General features: G+C 40.3%; 1 protein-coding gene across 1 annotated transcript in view; it reads left to right on the forward strand.

Annotated features, from left to right (window-relative positions):
- Positions 1–20,291, forward strand: part of MYO7A (myosin VIIA) — a 129,177-nt gene that overhangs the window by 34,330 nt on the left and 74,556 nt on the right. Inside the window, exons 4-14 of the mRNA XM_075198591.1 lie at positions 4,166–4,350; positions 5,785–5,906; positions 6,012–6,154; positions 7,048–7,161; positions 8,301–8,454; positions 9,063–9,139; positions 11,993–12,112; positions 13,082–13,224; positions 14,482–14,692; positions 16,485–16,620; positions 18,948–19,054. Of these exons, the coding sequence (XP_075054692.1) occupies positions 4,166–4,350; positions 5,785–5,906; positions 6,012–6,154; positions 7,048–7,161; positions 8,301–8,454; positions 9,063–9,139; positions 11,993–12,112; positions 13,082–13,224; positions 14,482–14,692; positions 16,485–16,620; positions 18,948–19,054 (1,512 nt within the window). The remainder of the gene's footprint in view (positions 1–4,165; positions 4,351–5,784; positions 5,907–6,011; positions 6,155–7,047; positions 7,162–8,300; positions 8,455–9,062; positions 9,140–11,992; positions 12,113–13,081; positions 13,225–14,481; positions 14,693–16,484; positions 16,621–18,947; positions 19,055–20,291) is intronic.

The following is a 20,291-nucleotide window of genomic DNA, read 5'->3' on the forward strand; positions in this document are numbered from 1 at the left end:
ACCTGATGATATAAATACAGGGCTGAAACGCACAGACGGAAGATAGAAAGGAAAAAGAAAGTATTTAGTAAAAGTTGTATGAGGAAAGTGGAAAATACCTGTAAATATATTCAGTTATTTTCAGGTATAAGAATTTATACTTAATAAAGTCATTATTTATTAATCAGTGATGTGTTTAACTATTGATATTAGTCCTTGTCCTAATTTGCCTCAAACAACGCAAGATCTCTGACCGGGCCCAGGTGCAGCAAGAAGGACGGACTTTCCCAGTGATTAATGCTAATTATTCTTTATTATCAGTCATTTCTCTTCTTAAACTTTCCACCTTCATATAGTTATGTATATTATATCTTATGTTATATATTATACATTTTTCTTCCCTAAGACTAACTGTGGAGGAAGGGTAAGTATGTCTCATTGTAACCATCAGTCTATTGTCCCAGTGCTGGGCTGTTCATTTCAACCATCCCTCCTGGGGTTACTGCACCATCCGCCATTTTGTTCCCTTTCCCAGCAGCCATTGCCATCAGTGATAATCTCCGGTCAACTCAAGTTCGCTGAGATAAAATAAAAGACACATTGTGACCTTCTATACACCGGTCACTCGACCCCACTTGACTGAACTTCGCTCAAAGCAAAATGTTTAATTGAAAAAATGCATTCTAATGAATACTGATTCAGCCCAAGAAATGTCCCCCTCCACTGTGCGTAGGCATCAGGTCCCCCTTACTGTTCTGTGGTAAATGTTTTCCCATCAGAAAACAGCTCAATAAAAAATCAGAAAGAGAATGAGAAATCTTTAAACCAATAAATAATGACAGGGTCAGAATGAAATTACATACATTTTACGAGCTATTTGGACAAATCTCATCTTTCAAGTAAACTAACACAAAGTTGAAAAAATGAATAATATATTTATAACAACAATTACATACATTTTCCAATTTGATCTTTAATTGATCTTTAATTAATATCACAAATATAAATGAATATTCATTAGACTTTGCTATAAGCTCCTATACTCCGCACACACAAGGAACCTTTCCTTAGAATGCTAACTAGGCAGTTGCTGGAGTTTCTTTCCTTAAAATGCTGACAAGGCAGTAGCTGGAGTTTCCTTCCTTAGAATGCTGACTAGGCATTTGCTGGAGTTTGCTTCCTTCGAATGCTTACTAGGCAGTTGCTGGAGTTTCCTTCCTTAGAATGCTGACTTGGCAGTTGCTGGAGTTTCCATCCTTAGAATGCTGACTATGGAGTTTCCTTCCTTAGAATGCTGACTAGGCATTTGCTGGAGTTTCCCTCCTTAGAATGTTGACTAGGCAGTTGCTGGAGTTTCCTTCCTTAGAATGCTGACTTGGCAGTTGCTGGAGTTTCCATCCTTAGAATGCTGACTATGGAGTTTCCTTCCTTAGAATGTTGACTAGGCAGTTGCTGGAGTTTCCTTTCTTAGAATGCTGACTAGGCAGTTGCTGGAGTTTCCTTCCTTAGAATGCTGACTAGGTAGGTGCTGCAGTATTTTTCCTTAAAATGCTGACTAGGCAGTTGCTGGAGTTGCCTTCCTTAGAATGTTGACTAGGTAGGCGTTGCAGTATCTTTCCTTAGAATGCTGACCAGGCAGTTAATAGAGTTTCCTTCCTTAGAATGCTGACTAGGTAGGCGCTGCAGTATTTTTCCTTAGAATGCTGACTAGGCAGTTGCTGGAGTTTCCTTACTTATAATGATGACTAGACAGTTGCTGGAGTTTCTTTCCTTAGAATACTGACTTGGCAGTTGCTGAAGTTTCCTTCCTTAGAATGTTGACTAGACAGTTACTGGAGCTTCTTTCCTTAGAATGCTGACTAGGCAGTTGCTGGAGTATCTTTCTTTAGAATGCTGACTAGGCAGTTGCTGGAGTTTCCTTCCTTAGAATGTTGACTAGACAGTTGCTGGAGCTTCTTTCCTTAGAATGATGACTAGGCAGTTGCTGGAGTATCTTTCTTTAGAATGCTGACTAGGCAGTTGCTGGAGTTTCTTTCCTTAGAATGCTGACTAGGCAGTTGCTGGAGTTTCTTTCCTTAGAATGCTGACTAGGCAGTTGCTGGAGTTTCTTTCCTTAGAATGCTGACTAGGCAGTTGCTGGAGGATATTTCCTTAGAATGCTGACCAGGCAGTTGTTGGTGTCTCAGATTTATAAGTCAGCCACTGGCAACTGCTTAGTCAGAATTCAAAAGACTAAGGATGAGACTTTATTGCAAAGTCAGGTGTTATTCTTTTTACCATGTGTACTATAAAACACTGACCAAATTATAAACATACTTTTCAATTTTGTGATAGTTTTTACTTATTTAGCGAACCTGGTCATTACACCTATACGGTGTAGAGATAACACCAATGTGGTAATTCCACACATTCTACAAAGCATCGCACCTCAGCCTTCTACCTTTTAACTACCAAAGGTACAGTCATGTACAGGTTGTCGATTGGCAGGAGATGACATTGGGATAGGTGGGATAGTAAGGGATTGTCCTGTTAGATAACCATGGAAGTCAAAATTGACGGATGATCAACCAGATTTTGGCAACCTGCACCTTGTTGTGTCTGACATTGCCTGCTGGCACTTGTAGTTCCACAACAGACAGATGTTTCAGTGGTTAAGGGTTCAGGCCCCAGGGAACATTGAGCTTTAAAAGCTGTCCAGGCATCGCCCCCGTCTATATCAGAGACATTATAGCATGTGCTCTGCTCGCTGTCATGTGACATGGCTGTACATCTGCTTGACAATAAGTGTCTGCATTACACACATAATCCATGTGAGCCTCTCATGTGCATGTTATGTTACGGTGTATAAGAGTATTAGAGCTGTAAATACGTTTTATATCATGTCTGTGCGTTATTGTGTAACTGCAGAGTATATGATGGATAATAAAAGTTGAATGATGTTTATACTATATGGGTAACTGCAGTGAGCCCAGCATTGTGGTATACGCAGTGTACGTGCATGTGCTGGCATATATAGTGTTAAGGGACAGCAGAGGTTAGTATATACTGGTAAAGGACAGCAGAGGTTAGTATATGGTGGTAAGGGACAGCAGAAGTTAGTATATAGTGGTAAAGGACAGCAGAGGTTAGTATATAGTGGTAAAGGACAGCAGAGGTGAGTATATAGTGGTAAAGGACAGCAGAGGTTAGTATATAGTGGTAAAGGACAGCAGAGGTTAGTATATAGTGGTAAGGGACAGCAGAGGTTAGTATATAGTGGTAAGGGACAGCAGAAGTTAGTATATAGTGGTAAGGGACAGCAGAAGTTAGTATATAGTTGTAAAGGACAGCAGAGGTTAGTATATAGTGGTAAGGGACAGCAGAGGTTAGTATATAGTGGTAAGGGACAGCAGAAGTTAGTATATAGTGGTAAGGGACAGCAGAAGTTAGTATATAGTTGTAAAGGACAGCAGAGGTTAGTAGTATATAGTGGTAAAGGACATCAGAGGTTAGTATATAGTGGTAAGGGACAGCAGAGGTTAGTATATAGTGGTAAGGGACAGCAGAGGTTAGTATATAGTGGTAAGGGACAGCAGAGGTTAGTATATAGTGGTAAAGGACAGCAGTGGTTAGTATATAGTGGTAAGGGACAGCAGAGGTTAGTATATAGTGGTAAGGGACAGCAGAGGTGAGTATATAGTGGTAAAGGACAGCAGAGGTTAGTATATAGTGGTAAAGGACAGCAGAGGTTAGTATATAGTGGTAAAGGACATCAGAGGTTAGTATATAGTGGTAAAGGACAGCAGAGGTTAGTATATAGTGGTAAAGGACAGCAGTGGTTAGTATATAGTGGTAAAGGACAGCAGAGGTTAGTATATAGTGGTAAAGGACAGCAGAGGTTAGTATATAGTGGTAAGGGACAGCAGAGGTTAGTATATAGTGGTAAAGGACAGCAGAGGTTAGTATATAGTGGTAAAGGACAGAAAAGGTTAGTATATAATGACAGCAGATGCCACATGGCAATATTACTGTACACATCCCTGTAACATTACTATAATTATATAATAGCATTACTTTAATCATAACGCATTTTATAGGTTAAGATACTAAAATATAAGGAACCACATTACTCCTATTTACTGACCCGCGCTCTGAATGACCTGATGTCACTGTAACAGGTTTACTCGCCCACATTCTTGTGTTACAGACATACACCGGGTCCATCTTAGTGGCAGTGAACCCTTACCAGCTGCTCCCCATCTACACCCCGGACCAGATCCGCCTGTACACCAACAAGAAGATCGGAGAGATGCCGCCGCACATTTTCGCCATTGCCGACAACTGCTACTTCAACATGCAGCGAAACAGTAAGGACCAGTGCTGTATTATTAGGTGAGTCTCCCCTCACCCCCCCCCCCCCCACCCCACCCCAAAAATCACCAGCCTGGTCTATGGGATGATAACCTTTGGGTAATGTCACACGAGCCATTTAAATGTTGGGATTTAAATACAGCTCTTAATTGGTAAAATACTGATGCTCTTAGCTGCTCAGTACATCACACGCAGACCTTAGTGCACTACAAAGCCCAGCAGAATGTCTTCACTAAACATAATCATAATCTCTTTTTTTGCATTTCAATTTTAATTAATATTGAGCTGCAAAAGACAGACAAGAACTGATAGTGAAATTGCATCTCAAACTTGTTTTAATAACTGTTGCATGATAAGAGAACTGACAATGATTAAATACATTCTCCAATAAGTGTTTCTTTACAGCAGGTTTGTCTTTCTACTTGTTTGACGTTATCACAGTTCTGAAGAGACGACCAAGACATTTCAATAACTGTGGAATTTTCAATGCTTATTATGGCAGCAAAGGCTGAGTTTGCAGAAGTGATATGTCATCATCAGTTTATCACTAAAGCAAAGTCAGACCTGAACCCCTACAATCTATTTTGCACGCAGCAGCTAGATTGATTTTCCTTACTAACCATTATTCCTCTGCTGAGCCATTCTGTCAGTCTCTACATTGGCTGCCTGTATTTCAACGAATCCAATATAAAATTCTTCTACTAACATACAAGGCCGTCAACAAAAATTGCACCGACATACATTTCTTCACTTGTCTCGAAATATCTCCCAACTCGACACCTCCGTTCTGCGCAAGATCTGCGTCTCTCCTCCACTCTCATCACATCCTCCCATTCTCGGTCACAGGACTTTTTTCGGGCTGCACCCACGTTGTGGAATTCCCTCCCTCGCACAGTAAGACTTTCCTCTAACCTCCAAACCTTCAAGCATTCTCTGAAAACCCACCTCTTCAGACAAGCTTATAATATTCCTCAACCACCATCTTAATCTCCCTAGGTTACCCTATTACAACCCTTTACACAGCTAACACAAGACAACAACCCTCTGATCAACATTTCTGTGTGACTGACCATACAGCCCACTCAATACTTTTACCTTTGCATTCCAACTGGTCCAGTGTGCAATATGATGTAGCACATGCCCTTGTGTTTCAAACTCCCATTGTCCTATAGATTGTAAACTTCCGAGCAGGGTTCTCTTACCGCTCTGTCTGTATGTATTACCCAGTATTGTTTTATTATTGTTTGTTCCCAATTGTAAAGCGCTACGGAATTTGCTGGCGCTATATAGAGAAATGATGATGATGATGATGATGATGATGAAAGCATAAGTAGATGTCTCTGAGCTTTAACAAAATTGCTGTCATTGTATTGCATCTAGATCCACTGTATTATTATATTTTGCAATGATCATCAGTGTAATGAAGTCAGTTTGACATGTTGCGATCTGTTGCAGTGGTGAATCCGGCGCTGGTAAGACAGAAAGCACCAAATTAATCCTGCAGTTCCTGGCAGCAATCAGCGGGCAGCACTCCTGGATAGAGCAGCAAGTGCTGGAGGCCAACCCTATCTTAGAGGGTAAGTCTACTCTGCCCCAGTAGTTTTACTATATAATATTTTTAGTGATCTGAAACATCATGGCTGCCAGTGTCTTTGGCGTTGACCTGCACTTTACCCGTTCAGCTTTTGGCAACGCCAAGACCATTCGCAATGACAATTCCAGCCGGTTTGGAAAGTACATCGACATACATTTCAACAAGAAAGGAGCCATCGAAGGGGCCAAGATCGAGCAGTATCTGCTGGAGAAGTCCCGTGTCTGTAGACAGGTACAGAATTATTATACTGTGTCATTAATCTGTATAAAGCGCCAACATTCTACACAAGTCTAAAGTTTGAAATAACGTAAAAGTTGATAATAAAACCCAGCATCAATTTATATGTCCTTTATATACTGGTATAATCATTTAGTCCGTATATAAAAAAAAACTAAATATTAATATATGTTTATGTGTTCCCACGTAACTTTACACATATTATTTTACTCAAAGATGAACATAGAAATGCACAGGAAGTATTGCTGCCCAATCGCGTGTTTGATGGTAGTGGGTCGACAAAATAAATGAGTCAAAGAGTCAATGCTGGGAATCATTGTCAGAACGTGTCAGCATCATAAGTACATTTATTTTATCCACTGAAACTCTACTTATCTTAAATATTAATCAACCTATGACAGTCACCTGGTGGTATATTTACTAAACTGCGGGTTTGAAAAAGTAGAGATGTTGCCTATAGCAACCAATCAGATTCTAGCTGTCATTTTGTAGAATGTACTAAATAAATGATAGCTAGAATCTGATTGGTTGCTATAGGCAACACCTCCACTGTTTCAAACCCGCAGTTTAGTAATTATACCCCTTGTCATCTTTGCTCTAAGACCAACCTATTGATTACAGTTTTATAACCACCATTGAGGTCCTGTGGTTGGATGAAGAACCTTTGTGACCCCAAAATGGTTATGATATTATCCATAGGCTCTAATTTATTACAATATTTTTAAAGATTGTTCAGCCCATTTTGTTAAGTGTAAGTAAATATTATCAATGAAATAAAGTTTTCAGTTAAAAAAAAAAGACTTTAAGATGTTATTGCCCCACAGTGTACTATGTAAAATATAGAATCCCCTTAGGATTTTTGTATAATTATTGTTATTGCTTCGCAGGCTCAGGATGAACGGAATTACCACGTGTTCTACTGTATGCTGAAAGGGATGTCCACGGAGCAGAAGAAGAAATTAGGACTCGGCCAAGCCGCCGACTATAACTACCTCTGTATGGTGAGTGTCCGTCTATACTGGTGATCGGAAACTTCATAAGTGGCCCTAACTCCTTCCCTGTGGTCCCTGTGGTGACCTATGTAATTTGCAGTGGAAAGCTGGGTTATGACTAGAGATGCTCAGGCTCGGTTCCTCGAGAACCGAACACACCCGAACTTAGGGGATCCGAGTACCGAGTCGAGCTGGCTCGGTACTGTTGCGCGCCCTCGGAATTGAAAACGAGGCAAAACATCATTGTGACATCGTCGGATCTCAGGAGTTTTGAATGTGTCCTAGATGTGGTAGGAACTGCCGTGTGTTTGTGTCATTGCTCTGGCGCTTACCATCCAGCCAGGTCGCTGCAGTATTTGTCCGGAAGTGTATGAAAATAATATTGTGATCTGTGAGGTGGTCAAAATTGACTGCAAATGACTTGAAATTAGTGTTATTGAGGTTAATAATAATGTAGGAACAAAAAAAGCAAAATTATGTGATTTTAGCATATTTTGGGATTTTTTCTAAAAAATGCAAAACCAAAACCAAAACACACGAGGGCGGTGTTGTCAAAACCAAAACCAAAAAGCAAAGCTAATCCACATCCAAAACCAAAACCAGTACACACGGGCATCAGTGAGCATATCTAGTTATGACACGTACACTGCACCCCTATGACTGTGCTAAGTGTCCACCCAATCACCATCAGCGCAGATTTTTCTCACAGCTCAGTGTACTCATCAGCGATTGGCTGCTTCATCTGCCAATCATACCTTATCTGCGTGAATGTCTCACACCGGCTCATCTATGTAACATTCACTAGATATAAATATTCTCCTGGTCAGGAGTTACACTGGTAAACATCTAAAGGGCCACTTGTGGCCCCCGGTCTGCTTGAATCACAGAATGCGACAGTCTGTGGTCAGTTGTACGGCACAGACATCATATTGTCTGCTGCCAGAGCTGCGTTGGTATAAACAGGCCTTGATTGAGCTCCCCCTGTCTGCTTGTGCCACTTTCTGGGCATGTGCAGATCGATTTTTACACAACCATGCGGGCCCCAGGTTATGCATCTATGTATTAATGTATCGCTGTATAATATTATAAAAGTATTGACAAGTCTTTCCCTATTCAATTTCTAAGATACGGGATGATTTGTCTTTCAGGGGAACTGCACGACCTGTGACGGCAGAGATGACAGCAAGGAATATGCCAACATTCGCTCAGCCATGAAAGTACTGATGTTTACCGATACCGAGAACTGGGAGATCTCCCGACTGCTGGCCGCCATATTGCATATGGGCAACCTGCGCTATGAAGGTAATAGACCGCGGCTAATGATTTACCGCCAGTGACACAAGCAGAGTAGATATACACTGTGCTGCCAGTTAATTAACCTGTCCCGGGCATCCTATTTATCAAGCATCGAGGTGGTACTCCCGGTTCTGGTAACACCACCCTCAGATGCAGATACAGGTCAAAGATTTGGAGCATGCAAAATCTTCAATGAGGAATCCTAAGGCCAATAATGTAAGAAAAGTTTACTATTCAGACACTCAGCAAAATGTATTAAAATCAGAGGTGGGAGCCAGAGGCCACAAACGTACAAAACTAGAGGCTTCATCCCAAGTGAACACTAAATGGCCGCACTCTTGACTTTCAAAGGCAGTGAGTGTGTTCCTATACAGAGGCTCAGCTACTTAGGAAAATGCTTAAAAGACAAGTGAAAATCAGGTTTTATATATAATTGTTAATAAAGAGACCTAGTTCCTTTTCATATCAAAATTTTACCTCATGAACTGATAGGCCGCTCTATATTGCTTCCACCAACAAAATGGCTGCTTCCAGTGTGTGGACGTGTCGGCTTTAATGCTTCGTCCATACTCACGTAAAGTATGAATACAGATTATTGCTTATTACTTTTGCAGCCCGCATGTACGATAACTTGGATGCCTGTGAAGTGGTTTATTCCACCTCCTTAACCACAGCAGCGACACTACTGGAGGTGAGTATCTCATGGCGAATTTATGTTTATTGTAGGTTTTTATAATAATCATACTATCTAGCAAGCAATTCCTTTAAGAATGCAAAGACAGAATGTTAATAAATGGAGTTTAATAACACGAAAAATGTCACAAGGATTAAGGTATAAAAAGATCTACTAAAATGACACACAGTAATATACAATTATGTAAATGAGTCTCTTAAAATAAAAACGAGAAATACAGAAATAGAAATAGAAAAAAAATCTAATTTTGTATACTTGTTGCCAGAGGAATCAGAAATGTAGATCATATCCTCAATAGTATATTGACCTTCATGAAGAGAATGGATGCCAATTTTCCATGGTTTTTAAACACACTCCTTTCCCCATCAGCTCTCCTTGTGACCTTACTGGAAGAGGTCTGTGCTAATTTGCATTTACAGTATAACTCTGTTCCTATCTGTATTCAAAGCACCTTTCTCAACAGGAATTCTTAGAATGAAATATCTTTTATTCGGAACATCATAGAAACATAATAATATATTCAATCAATAGGTCATAACTTCCTGTACATGTGTACATGAAACATGACAATATTAGGTTCATGTTTTAGGAAGATACATAATTACCATAATTTACCTGATTGAGGAGGGAGCTGTCTTAGGATAGGCTTGGTAGGCAATCGTGAAAAGGGTAGTTTTGAGGGAGCACCTGCAAGATTGGAGGTTAGGGACAAATCTGGTCAGATGGGGCAGGGAGTTCCAAAGGTGAGGAGCAGCACAGGTGAAGTTCCGAATGCAGGAGTGTGAGGTGGTTATAGGAGATGAGGAGAGGTGAAGGTCATTGCAGAATGGAGTGGGCGAGTAAGGGAGTATTTCTTGACAAGATCAGAGATGTAGTTTTTAAAGAAAGATGGCTTTATAAGTGAGGTTAAGAAATTTGAATTCTATTCTGGAGGCATTGTGGAGCAATTGCAGGGGGGAGACACAGCGGAAGAGGAACGGTGGGAGAGGAAGATTGGTTACAAAGCCACAAATTCATATTTTATTTTCTTAACCTCTGATTATGCAATAGGTTATCAATGTGTATCCAAAGAACAGATACCCTGAAGATCACCCACCTGGCCTAAATAGAGTGTCAAACATGCCAAAAAGTGAATCCAGGCTATAATGAGACCCATAGTGACACACTGCTTTCTATGGGGAAAATCCTGTGATTCCTGTTAACATGCCTTGATGAGAAAATGTCCTTGTTGTGCAGTTGGCAACAGCTTTAGTGCTTTGAGAATGCTCCACTTTAAACCTCGATAATAGATACAATTTGGATCAGAGGAGTTTGCAAATTATTTTACTTAACTGGTCCCAGGGCAGTGCTTAACATGTAAAGATTTAGGAGCCTATTTATCCACCCCGATAAGGCTGATTTTATTTTTAATTGTCGCTTATTGCCATTTGTGGTCTGTGGGTTAAGATGTTGCTAAAAACAGTAAGATAAGTGGTGGAGTGACATTTAAAACAAGACAGATTTCACAATCACAGCTAACAGTGCCATCTAGTGGTGTATTACAATTCTGCAGGTGACACATTCGTAGTACAGTAGTATCAGACAGTAGAGACCACCAGGAATTCCAGTTACTGTAGAGTAGAAAATAAAGTGATACATGTGAAAATGTACTGTAGACAGTTACATTACCCATGATATCCTTAACCCCTTTGAGTTAAACTGAGAATATTTTTTTATCTGATTGGTGTACACTGGAAAATGTTTTTTTTCTTCCCCAGGAGAGAGAAGGTTTTTGTGTTGTAGCATTGTGATAAATTTAGCTTTTTATTTGAATTATTTTTTATTTTAAGTGTATAATATTGAGGACAAAGGGTACAATTTGCAAAAAAAAGGCATTTTTCCATATTTACCCAGTTAGTGGAGGCAAAGAAATTTACTCCAAAAAGGAATCTTCTGGTTCTCCTGAGTACAGTGATATCACGCTACATATGGTATGAGGCTGTCATAGGGGCTAGAAATAAAGTATAAAAAATATAAAATTAGATACCTTGTGCACGTTCCAGGCACACTTCGTAAAAGGTAGGAACATTACTAAACACATTTCACCCAATATAACCCGGTCGTTATATATATAGGTGCATTTCACGCAATATAACAAGGAAAGAACAATCTAGGCGCATTTCACACAATATAACAAGGAAAGAACATGTCTAGGTGCATTTCACCCAATATAACAATGAAAGAACCATTTAGGCGCATTTCACCCAATATAACAAGTAAAGAACATGTCTAGGCGCATTTCACCCAATATAACAAGGAAAGAACAAATTTAGGTGCATTTCACCCAATATAACAAGGAAAGAACATTTCACATTTATAGGCCCATTTCACCCAATATAACAAGGAAATAACATTTTTAGGCTCATATGACCCAAAAGAACAATACAGGGGCACCTCTAGGTGCGTTTCACCCAATGTAGTCCTTACCAGAGCGTCAAACACACAAACGCAATAAATACAGTCACAATGTCCTCTCAGTCTTATAATTCATTGAAAAAAAGATGAGGCAAAACCAAACAGTGTTTTAGGACAAATATGGAAAAGTGGACATTAATGAAAGGGGCTGAGCCTAAAGGATTTTTAACATCGTAATAGGTTCAAATTGAGATTGACGTTTTCACTTGTGTGCAGTGTGAGATCTATTACAAGCTAGTTTACATACACAGTTGATTTATGACCCTTTACAGTCTAGATAATTATATCATATTAATGAATCACACGGAGACCACCTTCGCTGGCAGGACTGAGGTGGGGGCTATTGTCCTAGTATTCCTACTGTCTCCTTATTGTCCCCTCCTTTACCTTTAATAGGTGGAGCCCCAAGATCTGATGAACTGCCTCACAAGCCGAACCATTATCACCAGAGGGGAGACCGTGTCCACCCCTCTCAGCATGGAGCAGGCTCTGGATGTGAGGGACGCCTTTGTTAAGGTAGTTAAAGAGCAATTAAACTAATTACTAGACATTGTTATGTATGAAATTCTGTGTATTACTGACTTAAACCATAAACCTCAAATAACTGATGTGTTTATACACAGCATGATATCTGTCCGATTCCTTTGCTGACACTGCAGTTCTCCAGCCAGCAGGGTGGGGAGTCTCTATCTTACATCATAGTCTGTGTTCTGAGGATTGCTTTGCTTTGCCATTTCACTCTTTTGCCCACATCATCAGCTTCTTAGTCTTTTTTCTACAGGTATCCATGCATGCTTCAGTTCTGTGAATCGAAAGATGTTTTTACAAACAATGTTTTTATTGAATGATTTGATACAGAAAAATCTAAATCTGATTAATTTGACAGATTGGTTTCTAGTACTGAGCATTAAACTTAAGATTTTTGTCTGACACACATCTAGTGATCATGGTATGACCTCTTTGAATATACATCGCATTGTGAGAAGCAATATAACGTGTGTGGGCACCACTTGGGATTAGAGGAGGGAGTAAATACCCCTTTATACTTTACTTTGTAACAAATCTATAGTTGGAAATCAAAGTAAGACTGAACTATGTATTTCCAACTTCCAGCTTCATATATGGAAATTTAAATTTATTTTTTAAAGCTTTTTTTTTTAATATAACAGTGAGTTATTTCTTTCACACAAGTGTTAAATTTGCACTGATATGCCTGTTTGTGCCAAGGAGAGGGTAGTGGTACAATACTCTATTGAATTTTTATTTGATACAACTTCAAATTGTGTTTCATGGTGAATTATTGTTGGAGATACCAAATGAATAGGGAAAAAAATCTTCAGTAGTGGAGGATAAATCACCAATGGAGGTTTTATTTTCACCAACATACTGTACATTCTAGCGCTCTTACTTAGTGCACCATGTACAGAACAACATAAGATAATGACCCCCCAGTAAGTACATGGTTTGTTGTTTCTGATGCCTTAGGGAATATATGGACGACTGTTTGTGTGGATCGTTGAGAAGATCAATGCCGCTATTTACAGACCCCTCTCCCATGAGCCCAAGGTGGTCAGGAGATCCATCGGGCTGTTGGATATATTTGGCTTTGAGAACTTCACTGTAAACAGGTAACTAAATAGCAAATGCTACGGAACTCTAATTTGTGTATTAAGTTCCGTGGAGAGTAGTGCAGTGAGAGGTGGCATCACATGCGATGGGGAATCCTCTCCGTGACTTCCAGAATAATTACATTGTACTGCAGGCTTGCGACTCTCCAGCTGTTATAGAACTACAAGTTCCAGCATGCCCTGTTTAAAGAACGATTCATTTCCATCAGTACATGACGTGATCAGAACATAATGCCATACTCCCAGACCCCATGATACAATATAAGGGCCTCCCAATATTTACAGTTTGCAGCGCTAACGCTGGTATAGAACACCATGCGCCCTCTTTTGTGCAAATGCGTCCATTATTATGGGGAATAGCATGATGTGCGGGCCAAATGTCTATCGGGGTAGGTAGAGTTGGACGAGCAAGGGGGAGTTTATGGATTGGGCGTAAGCTTCTGCTTTTCCACACAACGTGCAAAAATGAGATTTTTTTCTTTGTTTATTGAGATAATTGAGCATTTAGAGGGTGTTCCCTGTACTGAACACACAGCAAAAAGGGATTTTTCATCAACTGACGCATTTTGCACTTTGCAGTTACACAATTACAGACGGGTGCATTTCCAGGCGCAGTTTCAGCAACCTATCATTCAAGCACATAAAAGTAACATGTAACAAAAGTCATGTTCCTCACTCTGATAATTAACATAAAACATAAACGAGGATAACCTGAGCAGTATACAAGGAATAAACATGTTTCAATGAAAGAAAGGGTTGGTCCTAAGACAGTTAGTACGATAGTAGGATGGACTTTGATGTGATGCTTCACGCATTCCACCATGAGAGTCTTCAGGTGTATTGGTCGACCCGAAAACTTAGGCACAGAGTTTTTTGGGCAGTTCCAAGGGGACGGGAAGTGGGCGTAAACCTTGAAATGCCTTTAAAGGCGCCCTTATGCACATCAACATGTAGATTTTGTGCCTTGTAAATTAACCTTATATGGTATATAGGGGCTTGCTGAGGGACCACACAAAACTCTACTGACTAAAGAGGGGAAGAGTTTTCGCCGTCTCGAAACAGAATTTGGGCTCCTAAACACAGCAGATTTCCCTATATGACCCGTCTAAGCTGCATTCAGTGGTTCTAGAATGCAGCATAGCTAACACTGCAAATAGGGATCATCGATCCCTAAGGCGATATCATAGGGGCGTGGCTAACTGCACTATATAAATCCGCCACTTACACTGTCATGTAATAACTCTTCCTCTGTTGCAGCTTCGAGCAGCTTTGCATAAACTTTGCCAACGAGAACCTGCAGCAATTCTTCGTCCGTCACGTGTTTAAGCTGGAGCAGGAGGAATATAACTTAGAAAACATAAACTGGCAGCACATCGAGTTCACGGACAACCAGGACGCCCTGGACATGATCGCCATCAAACCCATGAACATCATCTCCCTCATAGACGAGGAGAGCAAGTTCCCAAAGGTGAAAACACTGTTTGAGGATCTAACGGGATAAGGGGGGAACTCAACTCTGCGTCATGCGCCTCCGCACATGTAAATTGATATAAATTGACCCTAGTCTGTGTGTCTGTGTGTGTGTGTGTGTTAGGGAATTTAGACTGTAAGCTCCAATGGAGCAGGGACTGATGTGAGTGAGTTCTCTGTACAGCGCTGTGGAATTAGTGGCGCTATATAAATAGCTGATGATGATGATACCACTGACAGTCAGGGATGTCTAGTGACGGCAGCGTGCACTGTTTTATGCTGTCACCATCTCTGCAAATTGCGGGTATGGCGGTAGTTACGGCACTGCCAGGAAATTGCTAAATTTTATTTAAAATGTACACTTGTCACTTCTGTGTTAAAACATTTTCCATGTACAGCCTTTTGTGCTATATCTGTGTGGAAACGTCCAGAGTTCGTCCGTCCCCCTATGAGAGAACAGAGTGTTGTGGACAAATGCCCAGACTTACCCAGGACAGACCTGAAAATGAGAGACAACTCTTAACACACTTCTTATTATTAATAATAATAATAATAATAATAATAATAATAATAATAATAGTAATAATATACTATAAATAAATTAAACTCGGCTTGAGGGTTGGGCATCGTACAGCGTTATGCTTTCTACAGAGCAACTTCCTTCATACAGACCCTCTACCCCTCGCGAGTGACTGCCATCTGTGAGTGGGTATGCCGAAACACGCTGCCCGACTCTCAAGCCGAGTCTGGGCATCTGTATGTGCTGCTATTCTCACAGGCAGAGGGAGCATATATTACTATGTGAAAAATGTTTTAATACAAAACTGAAAGGTCTTCTTTAATATTGTGTCTTTTACTACAGTTTGTGCAAATTATTATGAAGAACATAAATTATAGCTAATTGTAGAAAAGAGACACCTCAGCTTTAAAAAATGCTGTGTAGAAATATTCATAGCTTTTTGTAAATGTGCATTTACTTTTTATAACTAAATGGACTTAATTCATCATCATCATCAGCATTTATTTATATAGCGCCACTAATTCAGCAGAGCTGTACAGAGAACTCACTCACATCAGTCCCTGCCCCATTGGAACTTACAGTCTAAATTCCCTAACATACACACACACACAGACAGACAGAGACACACACATAGACTAGGGTCAATTTTGATAGCAGCCAAGTAACCTACTAGTATGTTTTTGGAGTGTGGGAGGAAACGGGAGCACCCAGAGGAAACACATGCAAGCACGGGGAGAACATACAAACTCCTCACAGATAAGGCCATGGTCGGGATTGAACTCATGACCCCAGTGCTGTGAGGCAGAAGCGCTAACCTCTAAGACACCATGCTGCCCCAGTGTAGCCAGGGAACCCAGAGGCAGAGCCAATATCAATGCTGATTGGTTCCTGGCCTTGTGGTGGGTGAATACAGCGTTCACTGTGGGCGCTATGCAGGAGCAAGAGAGCTTGTCCGTTATCACAGGAAAGTCACAGACGGTGCGGTGCCTGTGTGTAAAGAATTAAATAATTTAATGCCCTTTCTTGCAGAATTAATGTTTAACTGTTTCAACAATGTAAAAAAATCTACCAGTTTGGCGGCTTGCTAAGTTCCATTGCAGCGGATAGAGAAGGGAGGAGGATATCAGATATCAGACTATTATCTTTTCAAACGGATTTCATACATCTCAGCTGAAATCTCAGGCTCAAGTAGATAGGTTAGAAGCATGTTTATTCAATGCTTATTATTTTATTTTAAATGACTTGCTAATACGTGTTTGTGATACCCCAGGGTACAGACACCACCATGCTGAATAAACTGAACAACCAGCATAAGCTGAACACCTTTTACATCCCGCCGAAAAATAACTACGAGACGCAATTTGGGATCAGTCACTTTGCCGGCATCGTCTACTATGAAACCAAAGGTGAGACAATCTCCCCATGTAGGCAGCTGGTTTATATAAGTCCTGAGGACGTCTACGGACTATCCAAAATGTAACACCTCCATTGTGTGTGGGTGATTGGTTTGGTGGACTTAAGGGCAGTTCTCCTACCGAAAGTTATAGAGGACCGTTCTCCAGGGACAGTGGGGGTTTAATTAACTACACAAGATTAAATTGTAAAAATAAAAACCCTTCACCTCAGTTGATCCTGAGGAAAGAGTCCAACCTGTTCATCAACTAGTAGACTAATCAGCCCATCTAGTATACTAATCAGCCCATCTAATATGCTAATCAGCCCATCTAGTATGCTAACCAGCCCATCTAGTATGCTAAACAGCTCATCTAGTATGCTAATCAGCCAATCTAATATGCTTATCAGCCCATCTAGTATGCTAATCAGCCCATCTAGTATGCTAACCAGCTCATCTAGTATGCTAATCAGCCCATCTAATATGCTAATCAGCCCATGTAGTATGCTAATCAGCCCATCTAGTATGCTAATCAGCCCATCTAGCATACTAATCAGCCCATCTAGTATACTAATCAGCTTATCTAGTATACTAATCAGCCTATCTAGTATGCTAATCAGTCCATCTAGTATGCTAATTGTCCCATCTAGTATGCTAATCAGCCCATCTAGTCAGCTAATCAGTTCATCTAGTATGCTAATCAGCCTATCTAATATGCTAATCGGCCCATCTAATATGCTAATCAGCCCATGTAGTATGCTAATCAGCCCATCTAGTATGCTAATCAGCCCATCTAGCATACTAATCAGCCCATCTAGTATACTAATCAGCTTATCTAGTATACTAATCAGCCTATCTAGTATGCTAATCAGTCCATCTAGTATGCTAATCATCCCATCTAGTATGCTAATCAGCCCATCCAGTATGCTAATCAGCATATATATAGTATGCTAATCAGCCCATCTAGTATGCTAATCAGCCCATCTAGTATGCTAATCAGCATATATATAGTATGCTAATCAGCCCATCTAGTATGCTAATCAGCTCATCTTGTATGCTAATCAGCCCATCTAGTATACTAATCAGTCCATCTAGTATGCTAATCAGCCCATCTAGTATGCTAATCAGCCCATCTAGTATACTAATCAGTCCATCTAGTATGCTAATCAGCCCATCTAGTATGCTAATCAGCCCATCTAGTATACTAATCAGTCCATCTAGTATGCTAATCAGCCCATCTAGTATACTAATCAGTCCATCTAGTAGGCTAATCAGTCCATCTAGTATGCTAATTAGCCCATCTAGTATGCTAATCAGCCCATCTAATATGCTAATCAGCCCATGTAGTATGCTAATCAGCCCATCTAGTATGCTAATCAGCCCATCTAGCATACTAATCAGCCCATCTAGTATACTAATCAGCTTATCTAGTATACTAATCAGCCTATCTAGTATGCTAATCAGTCCATCTAGTATGCTAATTGTCCCATCTAGTATGCTAATCAGCCCATCTAGTCAGCTAATCAGTTCATCTAGTATGCTAATCAGCCTATCTAATATGCTAATCGGCCCATCTAATATGCTAATCAGCCCATGTAGTATGCTAATCAGCCCATCTAGTATGCTAATCAGCCCATCTAGCATACTAATCAGCCCATCTAGTATACTAATCAGCTTATCTAGTATACTAATCAGCCTATCTAGTATGCTAATCAGTCCATCTAGTATGCTAATCATCCCATCTAGTATGCTAATCAGCCCATCCAGTATGCTAATCAGCATATATATAGTATGCTAATCAGCCCATCTAGTATGCTAATCAGCCCATCTAGTATGCTAATCAGCATATATATATAGTATGCTAATCAGCCAATCTAGTATGCTAATCAGCTCATCTTGTATGCTAATCAGCCCATCTAGTATACTAATCAGTCCATCTAGTATGCTAATCAGCCCATCTAGTATGCTAATCAGCCCATCTAGTATACTAATCAGTCCATCTAGTATGCTAATCAGCCCATCTAGTATGCTAATCAGCCCATCTAGTATACTAATCAGTCCATCTAGTATGCTAATCAGCCCATCTAGTATACTAATCAGTCCATCTAGTAGGCTAATCAGCCCATCTAGTATGCTAATCAGCCCATCTAGTATACTAATCAGTCCATCTAGTATGCTAATCAGCCCATCTAGTATACTAATCAGTCCATCTAGTATGCTAATCAGCCCATCTTGTATGCTAATTAGCCCATCTAGTATGCTAATCAGTCCATCTAGTATGCTAATCAGCAAGTAGGTGTTGACCGCAGTCTCCATTCACTCGATCTGCTCTCCTTGCAGGGTTCCTTGAGAAGAACCGGGACACCCTCCACGGTGATATCATACAACTGGTTCACTCCTCTAAGAATAAATTCATCAAGCAGATCTTTCAGGCCGACGTGGCCATGGTAAATACTCCTAATCTAATACACATCATATGTCATATAAGCTCATATTTACATAAACTCCTGTAAATATCTGTATAAGTGTTGAGTTGTGATGTCATTGCTTATAATCGGTGTGTTCTGATATCATCACTTCAGCGCTCATTAGGACAACTTGTGTATTATAAGGAATAATTCATCTAATGTCGTAAATAATAATGGCTGTTAGAAGTCACCTTAGATTTCTGTGACTTGTATGTAACGGCCTCCGGTCTCGTGCTTTAATATGGTCATAGAAACCCTTGGTGACTTCAAGTATCTATATGATAAACAGGAAGGAATTCGTGATCAAATATATGAACAAGCGGATAGTGGTATTTATATACAGAGAATTACACTGATAAATGCCCCATTTGGGGGTAAATGTATCAATATGCGGGTTCTTCAACACCCGCGTGTTCAGCCTCTTCCGCAATTAAATTTCAAGTGGCGCTGCATTGTAAAGGGTTAACTTCTCTTTACAATGCAGCGCCGCTTGAAATTTAATCGCGGAAGAGGCTGAACACGCGGGTGTTGAAGAACCCGCAGATTGATACATTTACCCCTTGGTCTCTTAATTCTAGAACAGCGCCATTTAGAGATTATGGGCCTGATTCATGTTTGGATGAAACCTGCGCACAACTTGAGCGTATGTCCAAGCGGATCTCAAGATACGTTTCCGTTTGAATCTGGGTCTAAGTGTGCCCTGGAAATACGGTACTTGCCGTATGTAGAACACAGGATACGCACATACATGTGCAATATAAAGTCCCATGAGAACACATGCAAAAAAATAAGTTATAAAATAAATTAACAACTCATACTATGATCAATCATAAAAAATATGTGTTTTAAATTATTTAAATATCATTTTTTTTTACAATAAATGCATAAATCAGGATGTTCCTAATATGTACTCTATATACAATTCATTTGTTTTGTTTTTAGCAGTATCATAACAAATGACGCTCTTAAGAGTAACTCAGAACTTTAATCGCCTGTGTCTGCGTTGGCGCGCCCTCGGCACGCCCCTTACTGTACATTACCTATGTCCATCCGCCCCTTTCCTCCCCCCGTTACGCCCTTCAAGTCTTAGGCAGTCGCAAGTGTCAGTTGCGTTCAGACATGAATTGCCTGCAGCTGTTTCCGCTGGTCCTGTTCTGGCGCATGCGCAGAGCACGCCAGACACACCGCACAGATGGACTGACGTCCAGAGATGGAC

This window comes from Mixophyes fleayi, chromosome 2 (genome assembly GCF_038048845.1).
Source record: "Mixophyes fleayi isolate aMixFle1 chromosome 2, aMixFle1.hap1, whole genome shotgun sequence".
Lineage (NCBI taxonomy): Eukaryota > Metazoa > Chordata > Amphibia > Anura > Limnodynastidae > Mixophyes > Mixophyes fleayi.